At 44.7% G+C, this 24,796-nt stretch overlaps 1 protein-coding gene across 1 annotated transcript in view; it reads left to right on the forward strand.

Annotated features, from left to right (window-relative positions):
* The first annotated feature begins 373 nt into the window (after positions 1–373).
* LOC118379527 (integrin alpha-1-like) overlaps positions 374–24,796 on the forward strand; it is a 92,164-nt gene continuing 67,741 nt past the window's right edge. Inside the window, exon 1 of the mRNA XM_052458404.1 lies at positions 374–795. Coding sequence (XP_052314364.1) covers positions 753–795 — 43 coding nt within the window. The 5' untranslated portion in view covers positions 374–752. The remainder of the gene's footprint in view (positions 796–24,796) is intronic.

Consider the following 24,796-nt stretch of genomic DNA (forward strand, 5'->3'; position numbering starts at 1 on the left):
TAACTATTCCCCAGGTTGTTGCTGTAAATGAGAATGTGTTCTCAGTCAGCCTACCTGATAGAATAAGGGTTAAAGTTGCCTATTTAAATGTGAAGTATCCGGTATAGGGCTGGGGGCACCTGCTATTTTCCCCCCATTCCAAAGTTGTAGCAAAGTAATATCTTTTGAAATAGGCTACGGAACTTAACACTGGTGGCGGTGGAGTACTGGCAAAAAAGGTTGACATTTCCCAGACAAATTGGTTTGGTGGCGATTCCCCATTCCAAAATAACTAACTGCTATTATTTCCAGAGTCAGACGTCTCTGTCACTGGTTTTATTTGCATGGTAAGATTTTCCCATGGGTTGACTTGGCAAGCCAACTCCCACACACTCAGTGCCTATGATTTCAGGGTGAACTGAAGTCTTGGGTCCTGACTTCTTCTCCCGGTCCCGTCCACTCCACACAGTAGCCTACGCAGCAGAAGAGGATATGGAGCAGTGATGTACCGGGAGACCAGGAGAATAATAACACTTCTTTTTAAAAACGGAATAAATGCCAGTATTTAAGTGACAGTTACAGGGTTCCTCTTGCAAGTTTAAAATACTTCAAACTCAGATGCTAGCATGCAGGAAATGCCAGACTAATTCTCAGAGTAGTTCAATCACCCCTCACGCCTCTAGAGAGTTCTGTCTTCAGTTGAATATTGCGCGTCTGACGGGAAGGGCCGAAGAATACCAGCTCCAGCCGCCGTGGAAACTGATTATTCCAAGATGCTCCGGCAAATGCAATATTTGAAATTAGCGACAGCACTCGGTAGGTGATATTTTCTCTGAATATGCATGTTATCTCCAGTTTATTAACCTACAAGCGAACAGCCTGTCGCGCGCGCATGTTTTAACTTGTGTGTGTCCACTATCCAGGTTCCTGTGCGCGTTCTACAGGCACACAGACATTAACCGTGTACTCAATTATTAATGATGCATCGCGACTCATAAAACCATCCATTAGGTGTAAATTGCTTTTACATTGAATTTACACTTTTTTAACCTCAAGTAAGCAAATTCATCAAGGCTTATTTGAACGAACCTAAGAATCTGAACGGCTTTGAAATGATCCTCGCCGGCTGGTATTTAGATGTGTGAAATTGGTCAATGTGATACAGTGGGGCACGACGCACATACAGTTATTTACCCATACGCTATTCATTCTCATCTGTTGCTATTGGAACCCACTGCAATTACAGATAATTGTTTAGGAACATTTCCGATAGCCACGCCACCTATAACTCCGCAGTCATCAGTGGCTTACGGCGGGGGTGTGTGGTAATGCTGGGGGGGTGTTGAAGCTTAATTTGGACACTTGTGTGAGTGGTGCAACTTCCTGTGAAATACATTGAACATACAAAAGTGAAGCAAGTTTCTAGAACTGTCCTGGTTCCTATTAACTGAGACAGTCATAATGGCTTGGATTACATTTCGCTGTGCCTTCAAAAAGTATTCAGACCCCTTTGATTTATTCCAAATTTTGTTGTGTTACAGACTGAACTCAAATGGATTAAAAAATAATAATAATTCTCACCCATCTACACACAATACCCCATAATGACAAAGTGAAAATGTGTTTTTTGAAAATAAAATGTCTCATTTACATAATATTCACATGACTGAGTCAATACTTTGTAGAAGCACCTTAGCAGCGATTACAGCTGTGTGTCTTTCTGGGTAAGACTCCAAGAGCTTTCCACACCTGGTTTTTGCAACATTTGTCCATTAATATTAAAACAATTTTTCAAGCTCGATCAAATTGGTTGTTGCTCGTTGCTAGACAACCATTTTCAGGTCTTGCCATAGATTGTCAAGTAGATTTAGGTCACAACAGTAACTCGAAAACTCACGAACATTCACTGTCTTCTTGGTAAGCAACTCCAGTGTAGACTTGCCCTTATGTTTTAGGTTATTGTCCTGCTGAAAGGTGAATTCCTCCTCCAGTTTCTGGTGGACAGAAGACTGAACCAGGTTTTCTTCTAGGATTTTGCCTGTGCTTAGCGCCATTCCATGTATTTTTTAAATCCTGAAACCTCCCCAGTCCTTAAACATTACAAGCACACCCAAAAGATGATGCAGCCACCACTATGCTTGACAATATGGATTTGTATTGGATTGGATTTGCCCTAAACATAACACTTTGTATTCAGGTCAAAATGTTAATTGCTTTGCCAAATGTGTTGCACCATTACTTTACTGCCTTATTGCAAACAGGGTGCATGTTTTGGAATATTATAATTCTGTACAGGCTTCCTTCTTTTCACTCTGTCATTTAGGTTAGTATTGTGGAGTAACTACAATGTTGTTGATCCATCCTTAGTTTGGTACACAACAAAATGTGGAAAAAGTCAATGGGGCTTGAATACTTTCTGAATGTAGGAATATTATTATCAACAATTTTAGTTTTTGTCTAAATTGTGATGTCTTGTATTTCGGAATACAATCAGTGCTGGGATAAAATGGGTAAGTACCTACAGTAATAATAAGTCATCTGAAGTGAATTAAACCAGGTGTGAGATTTCTGACACTGCCAGTAATGTAATAAATGATCAATATAATTCGATTTTCAATATTCCAAAGACCAATTATTGACCGTTTTTACATTTGGAACTCTGGGCTTATCAATATGAACTCATTTCATTTTCAGACACTTTTAAAGCCTATTTTGTACCGGTGAGTATTTAAAAACAGATATGCCTGTTGCTGGTGTGGGAAGTCTCGCAGTGACTTGTGACTGAACACTCAGTTATAAGTCCAGCAGTACTGAATTAACTTCTCAGGTCATGTTCCTGTAGTTCTAAAAGGGGGAAAGTACCAACAATGTATTTGAGACTGGGTCTGCTTCCAAAATGGCACCATTCCCCATATAATGGCCTACTTTTGATCATGGCCTTGGTCATAAGTAGTTCAATACATAGGGAATAGGTTGCCATTTGGGGCTTAGCCTGGGACTGGGTCTGAAACCTTGAAATGCTCCTCTGTTACTGTAAAGTCAACAGTGTGAGAGTCCCTCTTATTCTCAGATTCCTGCGCTCACATGTGACATCGACTTGTCACCGGCTCGTGACCGTCATTAGAGAATTGAGTTAGAGATGCAGCTGGAGATAGAGGCTCACATTAGCCGCTATCACATCACACTAAGTTTGCGTCCCAAATGGTATGCTATTCCCCAGTTAGTGCACTACTTTTGAGCAGGGTCCGTAAATAGGGAATAGGGTGCCATTTGGTGCAAAGACCAAGAGTCTCCCTACTTAGGCTCTGGTTCCTCTCCCCACAGACCCCTGACTACACACCCAGACCCAGTTCATTAAACACCAAACGGAAGTAAACAGAAGGAAACAGGGAGAGACTACTTTTACATTTTCTGCTGCAAAACATTTTCCGTTCCATGCCCTAATGAATCTGACCCTAGACTTCTTTAGTTCAGATGGAACACATCTACAGTAGTGGGATAACTCATATCTCATCAGTTCCATGCCCCCTCCCCTCCCCTCCTTGGAATAATGAATTTGTGAGGAGCTTTGTTTAGTGGTTATTGTCCTAGCTACTCGTCCTGAGCATTGAACCAATCTATGACCTTGTCTACCTCTGTGAGCTGCCTGATTGTTTATGAATGAGGGGGGCTTGGCTGGAACCTACTGGTTGGGATCATATTCACAAATCCCATGTTATGCTAGAAGTGCCGCTCCAGCGTGGCCCAGGGGCCCACATGTGGTTATTGTAGTGGCGGCATTTGAACCTTATAAATTCCTAACGGAGATGGGAGTACAGGTGTTTTTGGTTTGGGACCTCGAGGAGAGCTCATCTGGCTTCAATCAGGGGTGTGTGGGACTGGGACAAGTGAACTTGCTCTGGACACTTGAAAACACGCGGATATGCTTAGCCATATGAATGTAAGAACACACACACGCACACAAACCACACACACTGATGTTCTAACTCGTATACAGAATGGACACACAAAGCTCTTGGACATGTAGATGACAGTGATGTTTGTTCTTGAGGATGAAGGTGTTGAGGAATTTTTTCTTCTTGCTCATAATCTTTAGCCACGGTGGTTGTAACACATCAGGCAGAACGTGGTACACAAGAGTGTGTATTCATGTATTGCAGATTGTTTCTTAAATCTCAAATTCTGTCATTATGTTTTTTTTGTCAGTCTCAATGTCTATAATCAATTTATGGGATGTACAGTAGGGCTTATGTAGCCAACTCATAATAACACATTGTGTACATTCACATATTCATGTTACTCACAGATGTGTGTGGTATGATACTTACAAAGTGTGTTCATTGAACATCTGTACATCTGTTCACATACGCAATCAAGAAGTAATGTTTTTTGTCTTTCAAATTAACTATGCCTTTCAACTGAAATTTTAGGGAACGCTCTCAAAAATACCCAGAGAAGCGATTCCTCAGCAAGTGAGATTGTTCCCATCGCCATATATCAGCAGGTGTAAATAGGACCACAGTGTATCTCCCTCCCCACGGTGTATCTCCCTCCTCACAGTGTATCTCCCTCCCCACAGTGTATCTCCCTCCCCACAGTGTATCTCCCTCCCCACAGTGTATCTCCCTCCCCACAGTGTATCTCCCTCCCCACAGTGTATCTCCCTCCCCACAGTGTATCTCCCTCCCCACAGTGTATCTCCCTCCCCACTGTGTATCTCCCTCCCCACAGTGTATCTCCCTCCCCACAGTGTATCTCCCTCACCACAGTGTATCTCCCTCCCCACAGTGTATCTCCCTCATCTCCCTCCCACAGTGTACCTCCCTCCCCCCACAGTGTATCTCCCTCCCCACAGTGTATCTCCCTCCCCACAGTGTATCTCCCTCCTCACAGTGTATCTCCCTCCCCACAGTGTGTTTATCTCCCTCCCCACAGTGTATCTCCCTCCCCACAGTTTATCTCCCTCCCCACAGTGTATCTCCCTCCCCACTGTTTATCTCCCTCCCCACAGTGTATCTCCCTCCCCACAGTTTATCTCCCTCCCCACAGTGTATCTCCCTCCCCACAGTGTATCTCCCTCCCCACAGTGTATCTCCCTCCCCACTGTTTATCTCCCTCCCCACTGTTTATCTCCCTCCCCACAGTGTATCACCCATCTCTCCACCACTAGACAAGACCAACAGTATACATTTGAAGAGTTTCATTCCAAATAGATGGTAAATTATTGGTACATTTGCTTTTTATTTCAATAAATTATCAAAGAGATTGGTGTGTTTTTTCACTATCTATTGATGGCATGGGGTTGTTCAATGACAGACATGTATTTGTTTAAAATCTTGGATTTACTGGTTTTCATTTCAGAGACAAATAATGATAGGTTTTACACAAATGTAACAAATAAGTTAATTTTTTATAAAGAAATGTAAAATATTATACATTTGTGACATCAATCTAAAACTTTTTTCATTTGATGATTTAGTCATTTAGCATATGCTCTTATCCAGAGCAGCTTACAGTAAGCACATTCATCTTAAGATAGCTAGTTGAGACAATCACATATCACAGTCAAATATACAGGATACGAACATTCCATTCCAGCTAAACAATGGACATAATAGCATTTAGCAACAACAAGGAAAAACACATTGTCTAAAATCAATGAATAAAAAATCTGTGAATAGATACATTTTACACACACATGAAAATATCCATAAGCAATCATTTCTGGTGAAAAAATATATATAAACAAATTGGTGCATATAGCATTTTGGAAATAAACTCTTAATTTCTTTCACTGTCTGAAGGTTCCTTTATGTATGGAATGCTGCTGCAGCTGATTTGATTAAAGAGCTAATTCATTGGCTGTTTGAAGACGAGTGAAGGGTTGGAGGCCGGGCAGTTTGTCTGAAGACATTAGTGGTCTGGCTGTATTTATGAGTCTGGAGAAGAGGAGCCAGTCTGAACTGAACCCACAGACCAACAGTCTGAATCTTTCCCATAGCAGCATCATCCTCTATAAGTAGTTCACTCTGCAGATACAGTATATATATATATATATATATACAGTAGATGTTTGCAACCGCTGCTAATTTAATATGCACTGTATATTACAAAATAAGATCATCATGTATTTTCATTCAGTGAACTCCAGGTGGCCTCATTCAATGGAACCAATGGAATAGTCCCAAAAAGTGCAAATCCACCCATCTGGCTCTCCAGGTAAGTTCAATAAAAGTATTTGAAATAATTTTGAACCCAGGTCAGGGTATACCAGTGGAGTGAGAGAAGGAGTGATGGTCAAGCTTTGTCCAACAGACAGGCTGCCACTCAGTCCCCTTAACCCTGGCCCTGGTATTGAGGGTCTCTTCTCCCCCTTTGCTTGGTCGGTCGTAAATCCAGAGCATCCCCTGGCAGAAGCGCCAGATCTCCCAGAAGATCTCATTCTGAACGTCTCCCTCCATACTTGGAGCCTAAAAAAACACATTCCTTTACTGGCTGTCTGATGGGCTGACCCACTGTCTACTGTCTTCTCTTTTATTGGCTCACATGAGACGCTGGAAGCAAGCAGCTTGTTGTTTGTTACTGAAAACTAGAAACTACACTCTTAGAAAAAAGTGTTCCAGAAGTGTTCTTCGGTTGTCCCCATAGGAGAACCCTTTTTGATTCCAGGTAGAACCCTTTCAGGTTCCATGTAGAACCTTCTGTGGGGAAGGTTCTACATGTAACACAAAAGGGTTCTACCTGGAACCAAAAATGGTTCTTCAATGGGTTCTCCTATGGGGACAGCCAAAGAACCCTTTTATGTTCTAGATAGGACAATTTTTCTAAGAGTATAGATATCAAGAAGGTTTTCTTTGAGAGGTTACATCAATATGGCATGGCAATCCCAGAAATGAAATACGAGAACTGAAAAATACGACTAAATATGACTTCATGAGACTCCACAAACAGTCAACATGTAAATATTGTAACAAGACATCAGGTAAAATAAACAAGACCATGTGTGTCCACAGTCCCAATAAGGGGCCTAGCCCACTGTAAGTTGATCCCATGTCTTGACAGATCCCATATACTGGTGTTTACAAAGCTTTTAAGAGCTCAGATGAGTAATGTTTGCCATTGAGAAAAATGACCTTGTGGAAGGGTTTAGCTCGGGCATACCAAACAACCTCTATCAAACATCACTGTTACTGTATGCCAATAGACACAATTACTGGCTTGGAAAGGAGCCAACTATAATGTATTGTAGGAGTTTCATGTCAATACACTTGCAATCATTTAACTGGACAAATAATTGGTTTGGAACTATCAAAACCTTTGTGCTGAATGTAAAATATGACAATCTTGCCGCCAGGAAACCTCAGTAGAATTGATAGGAAAACATTTCCTGAAATTCCACCAACACCTCTCCTGTGTTACACGTGGAGAGAGGACGCGTGACCATTGTTATTCTCCCTTCCATGACAGCTACAAGACCCTCCCCCTTTGACAAATCAGATCACGCCTCCATTCTGCTCTTCCCCGCATATATACAGAAATTGAAACAAGAAGCACCCGTGATAAGGACTGTTCAGCGTTGGTCTGACTAATCAGAATTCATGCTACAGGACTGTTTCTCGATCACGTGGACTGGGAAATGTTCTGGGTCACCTCTGGAAATAACATTGACAACTACACTGACTCTGTCACTGGGCTCATCAGATAGTGCATAGAGGATGTTGAAACAGTGATGATTAAAATGTAACAAACCAAAAACTGTGGATAGATGGCAGCATTTGTGCAAAACTGAAAGCACGGCCTTGACCGGGAGACCCATGAGGCAACGCACAATTGGCCCAGCCTCGTCCAGGTTAGGGGAGGGTTTGGCCATCCAGGATTTTCTTGTCCCATTGTGCTCTAGCGACTCCTTGTGGTGGGCCGGGCACCCGCAAGATGACTTCGTTCTCCAGTTGGACACGGTTTCCTCCAATACATTGGTGCGTCTGGCTTCCAGGTTAAGGAAGCAATGAGTCAAAAAGCAATGCTTTTGGGCTCCTCATGTGTTGGATTCCACCATGTATTGGATTAATCTCCATGTAATGAAACATATTAGGGAAAAAAGCCAAGTTTCTCCCTTAATTCTTTTCAAATAACAATCGTGACTCTCTGGTGGGACTGGAGCAGGTGTGACGGCACATTTAGAGTCCAGTCATCTAGCAACCCCAAGGTTGTGACCTCTGGTGACCCCGGTCCCAGAGCCTCAAGAGACCCACCTCACATGAAACTGGGAAGGGGAGGATGGGTGAGAAGGGGTAGGAGGGGAAGAGGACTGTGGGAGGTGAGGGAGGTTGGGAGGTTGGTTATCTTCACTTTAGCACAACAATAAGAACAACAACAGTGGGAGAGACGCTAGAGACACGCCAGGCACCAGCTACAGCAACCAGGGTTGTTAGGTTCACAAACAAACACCAGCTCTGAGAAAAGATAAGAAGCTCCACAAAGCTCTGAGGGGAAGGAAAGTCAAGCTCTTCAAATGTCAAGATATAGGATATTAGACATTGTGCTTTTTTTCTGATGAAATGTAATAATCCGGCCATGGAAAATTGTATTTCTGGTATGTCTTGATTGTGTTAAGAGTAATCCTGTTTTACACAATGCTCCAAAAAAAAACCCAGAAAACTCTGTCCATGGTACTCTGGTGTTCCGATGCACTATCAACACCCCACCAAAATAAGCACACACACACGCGCGCGCACACACACACACACACACACACACACACACACACACACACACACACACACACACACACACACACACACACACACACACACACACACACACACACACACACACACACACACACACACACACACACACACACACACACACACACACACACACACACACAGAGGATCAGAGGCTGTTAGCAGATACACAAGGCCCCTGAGGTGTGTGTGCATGTGTGTGTGTGTGTGCATAAATGTCTGCATGCGTGCGTGCATCTGTATCTGTGTGTGCGTCTCTGTGTGCTTCAGCCCTGCATCATCTGTGCACCAGGCCTCAGAGCAGTGATCAGACCAGCCCTCAACCCTCCTCTCTTTCCTCTCACCCCCAGCAGCAAGAGGCCAGACCCATCTATCACTGTGGCATCACACAGAGATGATGTACAGGCTGCACAGGGCACCTCGTTCACATTATCCACAGTATTCAGCTACTGCAGGGCAACACACAATCCACTGCACCACCCTGTTGTTCTTCTCCAAAACAAATGTTTTTTTCTTCTTCTGATTTTCTCTTCTGATCTAGGCCAGGAGGGCAATAATGCAACACACACAACACACAAAGTGTTTCACTTTCAGGTCAGGGAAACCTACTTGCAAAGCATTTAGACATTCTTCATGATGGATCAGCCTGGCTTATGTACATGGCCCTGAACTTTGACCCATGGAACACGAGAAAAGTTAGCTAGTTCAAGTTCACACAGTTCCTACACTGAGTTATTACTGCATAGTTACAGATGATTTACGGTTGATGAGAAGCACATCTATTTATTGATAATGATGTGGATTAGAAATGGCCTCTTGATTGTTACTGATCACCTGTAAAATATGAGAAACATGTATTAGAGTTTGAGTTTGGGGCGTCGTCATATGGTTTGGCGCCGAAACCCATTGTTGAGCGTTTCAGAATCACCGATATTCACTAATTACATTGACACAGTCAGAACGTTACCTGGTGATATGGTGCTGCTAGTGATAGACAACATACTCAGAATGTTACCTAGTGATATGGTGCTGCTAGTGATAGACAACATACTCAGAATGTTACCTGGTGATATGGTGCTGCTAGTGATAGACAACATACTCAGAACGTTACCTGGTGATATGGTGCTGCTAGTGATAGACAACATACTCAGAATGTTACCTGGTGATATGGTGCTGCTAGTGATAGACAACATACTCAGAACGTTACCTGGTGATATGGTGCTGCTAGTGATAGACAACATACTCAGAATGTTACCTGGTGATATGGTGCTGCTAGTGATAGACAACATACTCAGAATGTTACCTGGTGATATGGTGCTGCTAGTGATAGACAACATACTCAGAATGTTACCTGGTGATATGGTGCTGCTAGTGATAGACAACATTTAGAGACAGAATACAGACAGCGGAATTGACAGAAAGTTTGCATACATTATATACAACTAGGTAGAGTGAGCATAGAGCTATAAGAGAATGAGCAGATATACACATGTACTGTGGGTATACCAGTGGAGGCTGCTGAGGGGAGGTTGGCTCATATACTATATATTCAAAAGTATGTGAACACTCCTTCAAATTCGGCTATTTCAGCCACACCCTTTGTTGACAGGTATATTAAATTGAGCACACAGCCATGCCATCTCCATAGACAAACATTGGCAGTATAATGGCCTTACTGAAGAGCTCAGTGACTTTCAACGTGGCACCGTCATAGGATGCCACCTTTCCAAAAAGTCAGTTCATAAAATGTCTACCCTGCTAGAGCTGCCCCGGTCAAATGTAAGTGCTGTTATTGTGAAGTGGAAACGTCTAGGACCAAAAGCGGCTCAGCCGTGAAGAACGAACGGGACGGAACCAACAAGTGCTGAAGAGCGTAGCGCGTAAAAATTGTCTGTCGGTTGAAACACTAACTACCGATTTCCAAACTGCCTCTGGAAGCAACAATTGTTTGTCGGGAGCTTAATGAAATGGGTTTCCATGGCCGAGCAGCAGCACACTAGCCTAAGATCACCATGCGCAATGCCAAGCGTTGGCTGGAGGGGTGTAAGGCTCACCGCCATTGGACTCTGGAGCAGTGGAAACGTGTTCTCTAAAATTATGAATCACGCTTCACCATCTGGCAGTCCGACGGTCGAATCTGGGGTTGGCGGATGTCAGGAGAATGTTATCTGCCACAATGCATAGTGCAGCGGGTAGACACAGACCCAAACCAGTTGGTGATGGAGGGGGTGAGGATGGACTGATCCGTAAGGGAGATATCCAACGAGTGTCGGAGCCGGTCTTAGTCCTGTAATGACGCTTTGCCTGTTTGATGGTTCGTCGGAGGGCATCGCAGGGTTTCTTATAAGCTTCCGGGTTAGAGTTCCGCTCCTTGAAAGCTGCAACTCTACTCTTTAGCTCAGTGCGAATGTTGCCTGTAATCCATGGCTTTTGGTTGGGGTATGTACGTAGTCACTGTGGGGACGACGTCCTCAATGCACTTATTGATAAAGCCAGTGACTGATGTGGCGTACTCCTCAATGCCATCGGAAGAATCTGTCCGTGCTAGCAAAACAGTCCTGTAGTTTAGCATCTGCTTCATCTGACCAATTTTTTATAGACCGAGTCACTGGTGCTTCCTGCTTTAATTTTGCTTGTAAGCAGGAATCAGGAGGATAGAGATATGGTCAGATTTACCAAATGGATTGCAAGGGAGAGCTTTGTATGCGTCTGCAGGGAGATGAAGGTTGTCTATAGCTAGATGAAGGTTGCCTACAGGGAGAGGAATGTTGCCTACAGGGAGTGGAAGGTTGCCTACAGGGAAATGAAGGTTGCCTACGGGGAGAGGAAGGTTGCCTACAGGGAGTGGAAGGTTGCCTAAGGGGAGATGAAGATTGCCTACGGGGAGATGAAGGTTGCCTATGGGGAGTGGAAGGTTGCCTATGGGGAGAGGAAGGTTGCCTACAGGAAGTGGAACGGTTGCCTACATGGAGATGAAGGGTGCCTACAGGGAGATGAAGGTTGCCTACAGGGAGAGGAAGGTTGCCTACAGGGAGAGGAAGGTTGCCTACAGGGAGAGGAAGGTTGCCTACAGGGAGAGGAAGGTTGCCTACAGGGAGAGAGGTTGCCTACAGGGAGAGGAAGGTTGCCTACAGGGAGATGAAGGTTGCCTACAGGGAGAGGAAGGTTGCCTACAGGGAGATGAAGGTTGCCTACGGGGAGATGAAGGTTGCCTACGGGGAGAGGAAGGTTGCCTACGGGGAGATGAAGGTTGCCTACGGGGAGTGGAAGGTTGGGGAGATGAAGGTTGCCTACGGGGAGTGGAAGGTTGCCTACGGGGGAGAGGAAGGTTGCCTACAGGGAGATACGGGGAGAGGAAGGTTGCCTACGGGGGGAGATGAAGGTTGCCTACGGGGAGTGGAAGGTTGCCTATGGGGAGAGGAAGGAGATGAAGGTTGCCTGGAAGGTTGCCACGGGGAGAGGAAGGTTGCCTACAGTGGAAGGGAGAGGAAGGTTGCCTACGGGGAGATGAAGGTTGCCTACGGGGAGAGGAAGGTTGCCTACGGGGAGAGGAAGGTTGCCTACAGGAGAAGGAGGTTGCCTACGGGGAGAGGAAGGTTGCCTACGGGGAGAGGGGGAGATGAAGGTTGCCTACGGGGAGAGGAAGGTTGCCTACGGGGAGTGGAAGGTTGCCTACGGGGAGAGGAAGGTTGCCTACGGGGAGAGGAAGGTTGCCTACGGGGAGTGGAAGGTTGCCTACGGGGAGAGGAAGGTTGCCTACGGGGAGTGGAAGGTTGCCTACGGGGAGAGGAAGGTTGCCTACGGGGAGAGGAAGGTTGCCTACGGGGAGTGGAAGGTTGCCTACGGGGAGAGGAAGGTTGCCTACGGGGAGAGGAAGGTTGCCTACGGGGAGATGAAGGTTGCCTACGGGAGATGAAGGTTGCCTACGGGGAGATGAAGGTTGCCTACAGGAGATGAAGGTTGCCTACGGGGAGATGAAGGTTGCCTACGGGGAGTTGAAGGTTGCCTACGGGGAGATGAAGGTTGCCTACGGGGAGATGAAGGTTGCCTACGGGGAGATGAAGGTTGCCTACGGGGAGATGAAGGTTGCCTACGGGGAGATGAAGGTTGCCTACGGGGAGATGAAGTTTGCCTACGGGGAGATGAAGGTTGCCTACAGGGAGAGGAAGGTTGCCTACGGGGAGATGAAGTTTGCCTACGGGGAGATGAAGGTTGCCTACAGGGAGAGGAAGGTTGCCTACGGGGAGTGGAAGGTTGCCTACGGGGAGAGGAAGGTTGCTTACGGGGAGATGAAGGTTGCCTACAGGGAGATAGAATAAGTGAACCCTGTGACCCCATCACAGGGTGCATTTGTTCTCTTTCTGTGAAATGTTTAAGCAGCTCCCTTAACTCCTATCCCAGCTTTGTGTTGCAAGTTAGCTCTGCTGATAAAAAGCTTTATGATCAGCACTTTTGAACATGAGTCGGTTGTTAGTAATATTTGGATGAGGGTTTGGATGAGTTTGTGGGTGTGTGATAGAGCGCGATTGGGGATGGGGAAGATTCTGGCATGAAATCCTTGACAACCAGCAGGGAGAATGATGTAATTCCGTGGGTGGTGACTTGTACTCCTATTCCTTGTTCCAGGCCTTTAAAAACTTGCGGTCCAAGAATAGATTTGGAAGTTCCAGTTCCAATATGGAATCAGATATGGCAGGCAGCTCCATGGGCTTCACACACAGTGCATACTGTAGATGGACACACACTGAATGAATGGGAACGGTCCTTATTGAATGAATGGGTCAATTGGGAACAGTCCCTATTGAATGACTTGGTCAATTGGGAACAGTCCCTATTGAATGACTTGGTCAATTGGGAACAGTCCCTATTGAATGACTTGGTCAATTGGGAACAGTCCCTATTGAATGACTTGGTCAATTGGGAACAGTCCCTATTGAATGACTTGGTCAATTGGGAACAGTCCCTATTGAATGACTTGGTCAATTGGGAACAGTCCCTATTGAATGACTTGGTCAATTGGGAACAGTCCCTATTGAATGACTTGGTCAATTGGGAACAGTCCCTATTGAATGACTTGGTCAATTGGGAACAGTCCCTATTGAATGACTTGGTCAATTGGGAACAGTCCCTATTGAATGACTTGGTCAATTGGGACCAGTCCCTATTGAATGAATTGGTCAATTGGGAACAGTCCCTATTGAATGACTTGGTCAATTGGGAACAGTCCCTATTGAATGACTTGGTCAATTGGGAACAGTCCCTTTTGAATGACTTGGTCAATTGGGAACAGTCCCTATTGAATGACTTGGTCAATTGGGAACAGTCCCTATTGAATGACTTGGTCAATTGGGAACAGTCCCTATTGAATGACTTGGTCAATTGGGAACAGTCCCTATTGAATGAATTGGTCAATTGGGAACAGTCCCTATTGAATGACTTGGTCAATTGGGAACAGTCCCTATTGAATGACTTGGTCAATTGGGAACAGTCCCTACTGAATGACTTGGTCAATTGGGAACAGTCCCTATTGAATGACTTGGTCAATTGGGAACAGTCCCTATTGAATGAATGGGTCTATGAGGAACGGTCCCTATTGAATGAATGGGTCTATGAGGAACGGTCCCTGTTGAATGAATGGGTCTATGGGGAACGGGTCCCTATTGAATGAATGGGTCTATGGGGAACGGTCCCTATTGAATGAATTGGTTATTGAGGAACGGTCCCTATTGAATGAATTGGTTAATGGGGAACAGTCCCTGTTGAATGAATGGGTCTATGGGGAACGGTCCCTATTGAATGAATGGGTCTATGAGGAACGGTCCCTGTTGAATGAATGGGTCTATGGGGAACGGTCCCTATTGAATGAATGGGTCTATGGGGAACGGTCCCTATTGAATGAATTGGTTATTGAGGAACGGTCCCTATTGAATGAATGGGTCTATGAGGAACGGTCCCTGTTGAATGAATGGGTCTATGGGGAACGGTCCCTATTGAATGAATTGGTTATTGAGGAACGGTCCCTATTGAATGAATGGGTCTATGGGGAACGGTCCCTATTGAATGAATTGGTTATTGAGGAACGGTCCCTATTGAATGAATTGGTTATTGAGGAACGGTCCCTATTGAATGAATTGGTTAATGTGGAACAGTCCCTGTTGAATGAATGGGTCTATGGGGAACGGTCCCTATTGAATGAATGGGTCTATGGGGAACGGTCCCTATTGAATGAATTGGTTATTGAGGAACGGTCCCTATTGAATGAATGGGTCTGAGGAACGGTCCATGTTGAATGAATGGGTCTATGGGGAACGGTCCCTATTGAATGAATGGGTCTGAGGAACGGTCCCTGTTGAATGAATGGGTCTATGGGGAACGGTCCCTATTGAATGAATGGGTCTGAGGAACGGTCCCTATTGAATGAATGGGTCTGAGGAACGGTCCCTGTTGAATGAATGGGTCTATGGGGAACGGCCCCTATTGAATGAATGGGTCTATGGGGAACGGTCCCTATTGAATGAATTGGTTAATGGGGAACAGTCCCTGTTGAATGAATGGGTCTATGGGGAACGGTCCCTATTGAATGAATTGGTTATTGAGGAACGGTCCCTATTGAATGAATTGGTTAATGGGGAACAGTCCCTGTTGAATGAATGGGTCTATGGGGAACGGTCCCTATTGAATGAATTGGTTAATGGGGAACAGTCCCTGTTGAATGAATGGGTCTATGGGGAACGGTCCCTATTGAATGAATTGGTTAATGGGGAACAGTCCCTGTTGAATGAATGGGTCTATGGGGAACGGTCCCTATTGAATGAATTGGTTATTGAGGAACGGTCCATTTTGAATGAATTGGTTAATGGGGAACAGTCCCTGTTGAATGAATGGGTCTATGGGGAACGGTCCCTATTGAATGAATGGGTCTATGGGGAACGGTCTCTATTGAATGAATTGGTTATTGAGGAACGGTCCCTATTGAATGAATTGGTTAATGGGGAACAGTCCCAGTTGAATGAATTGGTTAATGGGGAACAGTCCCTGTTGAATGAATGGGTCTATGAGGAACGGTCCCTATTGAATGAATGGGTCTATGGGGAACGGTCCCTATTGAATGAATTGGTTATTGAGGAACGGTCCCTATTGAATGAATTGGTTAATGGGGAACAGTCCCTATTGAATGAATTGGTTAATGGGGAACAGTCCCTGTTGAATGAATGGGTCTATGGGGAACGGTCCCTATTGAATGAATGGGTCTATGGGGAACGGTCCCTATTGAATGAATTGGTTAATGGGGAACAGTCCCTGTTGAATGAATGGGTCTATGGGGAACGGTCCCTATTGAATGAATGGGTCTATGGGGAACGGTCCCTATTGAATGAATTGGTTAATGGGGAACAGTCCCTGTTGAATGAATGGGTCTATGGGGAACGGTCCCTATTGAATGAATGGGTCTATGGGGAACGGTCCCTATTGAATGAATTGGTTATTGAGGAACGGTCCCTATTGAATGAATTGGTTATTGAGGAACGGTCCCTATTGAATGAATTGGTTAATGGGGAACAGTCCCTGTTGAATGAATGGGTCTATGGGGAACGGTCCCTATTGAATGAATGGGTCTATGGGGAACGGTCCCTATTGAATGAATTGGTTATTGAGGAACGGTCCCTATTGAATGAATTGGTTAATGGGGAACAGTCCCTGTTGAATGAATTGGTTAATGGGGAACAGTCCCTGTTGAATGAATGGGTCTATGAGGAACGGTCCCTATTGAATGAAATGGGGGGTCCCTATTGAATGAATTGGTTATTGAGGAACGGTCCCTATTGAATGAATTGGTTAATGGGGAACAGTCCCTATTGAATGAATTGGTTAATGGGGAACAGTCCCTGTTGAATGAATGGGTCTATGGGGAACGGTCCCTATTGAATGAATGGGTCTATGGGGAACGGTCCCTATTGAATGAATTGGTTAATGGGGACCAGTCCCTGTTGAATGAATGGGTCTATGAGGAACGGTCCCTATTGAATGAATTGGTTATTGGGGAACAGTCCCTATTGAATGAATTGGTTAATGGGGAACAGTCCCTGTTGAATGAATGGGTCTATGAGGAACGGTCCCTATTGAATGAATTGCTTATTGGGGAACAGTCCCTGTTGAATGAATGGGTCTATGAGGAACGGTCCCTATTGAATGAATTGGTTATTGGGGAACAGTCCCTATTGAATGAATTGGTTAATGTGGAACAGTCCCTGTTGAATGAATGGGTCTATGGGGTAAGTTCCAATTGACTCTGAGGCATTATTTTACTGTATGGCTGCCAATGTTGTTCTTGTTTAATGTACAGCGTCCTCTGCCTACATCCATTCCAACACTTGACTTGACCAATCATCTTATGTTTTCTCAGTCCTGTCTTCATTGCATATTACGACACGTCTGTGTTTGATTACAACCTACACACATTCTGTTACATCCTACGCACACATTAAATTACTTTCCACTGAGATTTATAGGGACTCTAAATAGACAGCCACATCTACGGGTAGAGATGACTTTGTAGCCTGATCATATAACAACACATTTTTTAAATTTGATTTAACTAGGCAAGTCATGTTATTTCCAATGATGGCCTACTCCGGGCCAATTGTGTGCCCTATGGGACTCCCAATCACAGCCGGATGTGATGCAGCCTGGATACGAACCAGGAACTGCAGTGACACCTCTTGCACTGAGATGAAGTGCCTAAGACCTCTTCACCACTCGGGAGCCGATTGGCGCAGCAGTGGCGCATAAAACAGTGACTAAGCTGCACATAAAACAGTGACTAAGCAGCACATAAAACAGTGACTAAGCAGCACATAAAACAGTAAAATAGAGCCCAAGAGAGAACCAATGTCAGAACCCATAATAAAGAAAACAACCCAAGTGAGTGTTCCCCAGAACACAGTGACCAAGCAGTTAGGATGAGAGAGAGGAACAGAGAGAGAGAGAGGGGTGGGGGGTGAATAGAGAGTATGAGAATGTGCTCCTGATACATGCCAACATATGTCTCAGAGAAGCAGAGTCAGACTATCCTTCTCATTAGAGAGCAGAGCACTGTGCTGCTGACGTCTCTTAATTCTTTCCCTGACGACCACTGCCTGCCAACTGATTTAGGATCAGTTTTACCACAGCCTGGAATGAGTTAGTGAACACTGCTTCCCGGAATGATCAGATTCTAGCGAACTGATTTAGGATCAGTTTTTTATCACGGCTCACCACTAGCTAGCCTGAACTGAGTTAGTGATCACGTCTGGCTCAGAGGGTCAAACACCAGACACTGACTTAGGATCAGTTTAACCACCTCATCACCTAACCTCAACTGAAATGTAAGATCAATGTCAGGTTGCTCCACTTAATAGCTACCAGACCTGAAGTTTGATGTTTTCACAGGGTCAGTTAGTTTTACTTTTGTCAAGTGTGGCTGATCACACTTCTAACACTGATTGGGGATCAGTTTTACGGTTAAGTCTGCCTAACAGGCCTGTAGTGCTGATTTAAGGTGGGCTTTATTGTGGCTAAGCATGGCTGACAGGTCGGGGGCGACCACAGACATGATGCAGAAAGGGTGTCGGTCTGGTTGGTATATATATCACCCCACATCAGAGGAGGACTGGATTTCATCTGAGACGTGCTGAAAGGATTTGAGTGCCTCTCACTGGGAGTGTTAAATCACTTCTAGAGTGTGTGTGTGTGTGTGTGTGTGTGTGTGTGTGTGTGTGTGTGTGTGTGTGTGTGTGTGTGTGTGTGTGTGTGTGTGTGTGTGTGTGTGTGTGTGTGTGTGTGTGTGTGTGTGTGTGTGTGTGTGTGTGTGTTTGTGTGTGTGTGTGTGGTGTTTTTTGTGTGTGTGTGTGTGGTGTTTATTGTGTGTGTGTGTATTGTGTATTGTGTGTATTGTGTGTACATGCGTGTATTGTTCTTGTTCAATTCAATCACCCAAAGACGGGACACACATGCAAGATGTTGTGATATTCTTAGTGGGAGGCAGGGCTGGCCAGTGGAAGGAAACGTTCCTCTTCTGTCCACCTCAGTGCAGCAGGTTTCCTATACATCAGGTATTCCCAAACTGAGGTACGCGCAATGCCGTCGGGGGTACGCCAAATAAAAATGTGATTCAAATGACAAAAAAACATTTTAAAAGATTTTTTCTTCACATTTTCAAACGGTACATTTATATTTTCCAACGGGGCTGTACATTTGGGCGAGTTTTTTTTCTCGCCTGAGTAGCCTTGTTTCACTGCCAAAAATAAAATGAAACCATCTAGTGTTCAGAGAAATAACAATACAACCTAGTCCAATCACATTAACTGTTATTATCTTGCGGGAAACCTGTACTCTGCGCAGACATTTAGAAACTAAACATAACAATTTGAAAAATAAGCCACAGGAGTTTTTTGAGCGAGAATAAAGACGACTTTCGAGTAGTAAGACATGTATAAAAGCAACAGATACCATTAATAAGAAGGGGCTAGAAGCAACTTATATGGTGAGCTACCGAATTGCAGGCAAGCACCATACTATTGTGGAGGACTTCATTCTTCCCCCTGCTGCGGATATGGTTGGGACAATGCTGGGGAAAAAGCCAAAAAAACGATACAGACAATGCCTTCATCAAACAACACTGTTTCACGACGCATCAGTGACGTGGTCCTTCTGTAGCTCAGTTGGTAGAGCATGGCGCTTGTAACGCCAGGGTAGTGGGTTCAATTCCCGGGACCACCCATACGTAGAATGTATGCACACATGACTGTAAGTCGCTTTGGATAAAAGCGTCCGCTAAATGGCATATATTATTATTATTATTATTATTATATTACATGGCAGGAGATGTTTTGAAACAATTACTGCTTCGCTTACAAGCCAGTGAATTATATGCGTTACAGCTGGATGAGTCAACAGACATAGTGGGCCTGGCACAGCTCCTGGTATATGCCCGTTACGTTTATGGGGGGTCAATTAATTAAGGAAGACTTCCTCTTCTGCAAACCACTGAAAACCAGGACAACATGAGAAGATATTTTTTAAGTACTGGACAGCTTTGTGACATCAAATGGACTTTGGTGGACAATATGTGTTGGTATCTGTACTGATGGCGCAAAAGCCATGATAGCGAGACATAGTGGAGTGGTAACGCACATGCAAGCAGTACACTACAGCATCCACCAAAAGGCTCTTGCTGCCGAGGGAATGCCTGACAGCTTGAAATACTTTTTGGACACTATAGTGAAAATGGTTAACTTTGTTTAAGCAAGGCCCCTGAACTCTCGTGTATTTTCTGCATTATGCAATGATATGGGCAGCGACCATGTAACACTTTTACAACATACAGAAGAAGTGCACTGGTTATCAAGGGGCAAAGTATTGACACGTTTTTTTTAATTGAGAGACTTAAAGTTTTCTTTACTGACCATCATTTTCACTTGTCTGACCGCTTGCATGATGATGAGTTTCTCACACAACTGGCCTATCTGGGTGATGTATTTCTCACCTGAATGATCTGAATCTAGGATTACAGGGACTTTCCGCAACTATATTCAATGTGCGGCACAAAATTCTCTTTGATCATAATCACAGTCGTGTCTATTCCCCCCCAAGCAGACACATCGACGTGGTTGTAAACTGGAAACCACATATCCCGAGGCTGAATTTATTGTAGCTAGGGATTTTAACAAGGCTAATCTAAAAACAAGACTCCCTAAATTCTATCAGCATATTGATTGCACAACCTGGGCAGGCAAAACCCTGGATCATTGTTATTCTTAACTTCCGCGAAGCATATAAGGCCCTCCCTCCTTTCAGAAAAGCATACATTTTCGTATTAATTTCTTTACACTTATATATGCCATTTAGCAGACGCTTTTATCCAAAGCGACTTACAGTCATGTGTGCATACATTCTACGTATGGGTGGTCCCGGGAATCGAACCCACTACCCTGGCGTTACAAGCGCCATGCTCTACCAACTGTGCTACAGAAGGACCACTTGTGTGTATAAGGTAGTTGTTGTGAAATTGTTAGGTTAGATTACTTGTTAGATATTGCTGCATGGTCGGAACTAGAAGCACAAGCATTTCGCTACACTCGCATTAACATCTGCTAACCGTGTAAGTGACAAATAACATTTGATTTGAATTGATGCTATAAGAAGTTGGAGCTCTTTTCTGTCTGCATTAACAAGGACAACACGCATGTCTTTCCATCATTATATGATTTCTTTGAGTGCAAATGAACTCAAGCTTACGGACAATGTCAAGTATGATACAGCGAACCACCTGAGTGAGCTGGGTGAGCAATTACGCAGGTACTTTCCTGAAACGGACGACACAAACAACTGGATTCGTTATCCTTTTCATGCCCTGCCTCCAGTCGACTTACCAATATCTGAACAAGAGGGCCTCATCGAAATTGCAACAAGCGGTTCTGTGAAAATGTAATTTAATCAGAAGCCACTGCCAGATTTCTGGATAGGGCTGCGCTCAGAGTATCCTGCCTTGGCAAATCGCTCTGTTAAGACACTGATGCCCTTTGCAACCACGTACCTATGTGAGAGTGAATTCTCGGCCCTCACTAGCATGAAAACTAAATACAGGCACAGACTGTGTGTGGAAAATTATTTAAGACCCAACCCAACATTGCAGAGTTATTACATCCTTTCAAGCTCACTCTTCTCATTAACCTGTGTTGAGTTATTCACCATTTTTGATGAACAAATAACGTTTTATTTGTAAGATGGCTAAATAAAGAGCTAAATTATTGATTATTATTATATTATTATTTGTACCCTGGTCCTATAATAGCTCTTTGTCACTTCCCATGAGCCGGATTGTGACAAAAACTCACCCTCGTTCTTATGTTTAATAAATGTATCGTATAGTGTGTGTGTGGCAGGCTTACAATGATGGCAAAAAAACAACATTTGTGAGTGTGCTGACCCTGTTGCTAGAGGGGGTACAGCTGGAGGTTAAATGTTTGAAGGGGTACGGGACTATAACAAGTTTGGGAACCACTGCTCTACATCATCCAGACCTGAATGTGATCAGTGGAAAAGGCCTCTTGCTTGAGGCCATCTTGAATCAGCTAAATGAGCAGTGTTTTCTGGCAGGGACATGGAAGAGGGGAGGTGTGTGTGTGTCTCTCTCTGTCTCTGTCTCTCTCTCTCTCTGTCTGTCTCACAATCTCTATCTGTCACTCTCTCAACTATGAACTGTACTCATCATTAATCAAATAGATATGCAGGGATGGTGACTTTATTTAATACAGGCAGAACAGAAGGTGGTATGGAGTGCAACATTTTATATGATACTGCATCAGCAGCAATATCATATTAAAAAAAATCCTCCAGTATGTTTCTTGAATTGGCTTGGGCCCTGAGGATGGCCTTTCTTAAGCCCTTTACTCCATCAGGACCATGGTTATCCTCTACCACACACGTGTGTGTCTTTCATTTGGTTCAGATGTGTTTGTGTGTCTGGGGGTAGCACTAGGCTGTTAGACCCTATCACCCTGTAACATGCATTACCACTGTGTGGCCCTATCACCCTGTAACATGCATTACCACTGTGTGGCCCTATCACCCTGTAACATGCATTACCACCGTGTGGCCCTATCACCCTGTAACATGCATTACCACTGTGTGGCCCTATCACCCTGTAACATGCATTACCACTGTGTGGCCCTATCACCCTGTAACATGCATTACCACCGTGTGGCCCTATCACCCTGTTACATGCATTACCACTGTGTGGCCCTATCACCCTGTAACATGCATTACCACCATGTGGCCCTATCACCCTGTAACATGCATTACCCCGAGTGGCCCTATCACCCTGTTACATGCATTACCACAGTGTGGCTCTATCACCCTGTAACATGCATTACCACCGTGTGGCCCTATCACCCTGTTACATGCATTACCACAGTGTGGCTCTATCACCCTGTAACATGCATTACCACCGTGTGGCCCTATCACCCTGTTACATGCATTACCACAGTGTGGCCCTATCACCCTGTAACATTCATTACCACCGTGTGGCCCTATCACCCTGTTACATGCATTACCCCTGAATGGCCCTATCACCCTGTAACATGCATTATCACTGTGTGGCCCTATCACCCTGTTACATGCATTACCACCATGTGGCCCTATCACCCTGTAACATGCATTACCACTGAGTGGCCCTATCACCCTGTAACATGCATTACCACCATGTGGCCCTATCACTCTGTTACATGCGTTATTACTGTGTGGCCTTATCACCCTGTTACATGCATTACCACATTGTGGCCCTATCACCCTGTAACATGCATTACCACCGTGTGGCTCTATCACCCTGTTACATGCATTACCACAGTGTGGCCCTATAACCCTGTAACATTCATTACCACAGTGTGGCCCTATCACCCTGTTACATGCATTACCACCATGTGGCCCTATCACCCTGTTACATGCATTACCCCCGAGTGGCCATATCACCCTATAACATGCATTACCACTGTTTGGCCCTATCACCCTGTAACATGCATTATCACTGTGTGGTCCTATCACCATGTTACATGCATTACCACCATGTGGCCCTATCACCCTGTAACATGCATTACCACTGAGTGGCCCTATCACCCTGTAACATGCATTACCACTGAGTGGCTCTATCACCCTGTTACATGCATTACCACAGTGTGGCCCTATAACCCTGTAACATTCATTACCACAGTGTGGCCCTATCACCCTGTTACACACATTATCACTGTGTGGCCCTATCACCCTGTTACATGCATTACCACCATTTGGCCCTATCACCCTATATCATGCATTACCACTGTTTGGCCCTATCACCCTGTAACATGCATTATCACTGTGTGGTCCTATCACCATGTTACATGCATTACCACCATGTGGCCCTATCACCCTGTAACATGCATTACCACTGAGTGGCCCTATCACCCTGTAACATGCATTACCACTGAGTGGCCCTATCACCCTGTAACATGCATTACCACTGAGTGGCCCTATCACCCTGTAACATGCATTATCACTGTGTGGCCCTATCACCCTGTATCATGCATTACCACCATTTGGCCCTACCACCCTGTTACATGCATTACCACCCTGTGGCCCTATCACCCTGTTACATGCATTAGTGTATTATTTCATTATGGGATGTGTAATGACTTACTTCTCCATCCTGTTCTCAGTGTCCAGACGATGGATCTGAGATTGACTGTTCTGGGAGGCACCTCAGGGTATATCTGTGTCTCTGGTCGTGTCTGTGCCTGTGTCCCATATGGCACCCTATTCCCTATTTAGTGCACTACGTTTGACCAAATCTTTATGGACTCTGTATAGTGCACTACAAAGGGAGTAGGGTGCCGTTCGGGACACAACTATGGCTCCTGTTTACAAGCCACATCGGAGATTGCAGAGGAAGCTCATCATGTTTATCTAGCACCCCAAAACGAAGTTGATGCTCCCAAAGACAACAGAGGCTGATAATAACCAGCCATGATATCCGTGCTGATGCTCACGGACACATTCAAAGTCAGGACAGGACAGAGATGGTGCAATGAACAGCTCCCTAGAAAAACAGTTGCTCCCTAAGAAAACAAAGGGTAACATTTATTTAACTAGGCAAGTTAGTTAAGACCAATTTCTTATTTACAATGCCGGCCTACTCCGGACGACACTGGTCCAGTTGTGCGCCGCCCTATGGGAGTCCCAATCGCGTCCGGATGTGATTCAGCCTGGATTCAAACCAGGGACTGTAGTGTCACCTCTTGCACTGAGAACGCTGTGCCACTCGGGAGCACGTACATCCAGTCTGGTATCGGGGACATAGAGGCATTCATACTCTGGTCCCAGACATATACTGGTTAGGGTATTCAAACTCAGGACTGGACCGAAGTAACCTCGTCCCCTTGGCTAATTGTTTACAAAGGAATTGTTGGGGAGGAAGTGTCTGGCTCACTAGACTAGGACAGGAGGCGGTGTATAGAAAACAGAACCTGAATATGACTCACCAAGTCCAGTCTGGTCTTAGGAAT

The sequence above is a fragment of the Oncorhynchus keta genome, chromosome 12 (genome assembly GCF_023373465.1).
Source record: "Oncorhynchus keta strain PuntledgeMale-10-30-2019 chromosome 12, Oket_V2, whole genome shotgun sequence".
Taxonomy (NCBI): domain Eukaryota; kingdom Metazoa; phylum Chordata; class Actinopteri; order Salmoniformes; family Salmonidae; genus Oncorhynchus; species Oncorhynchus keta.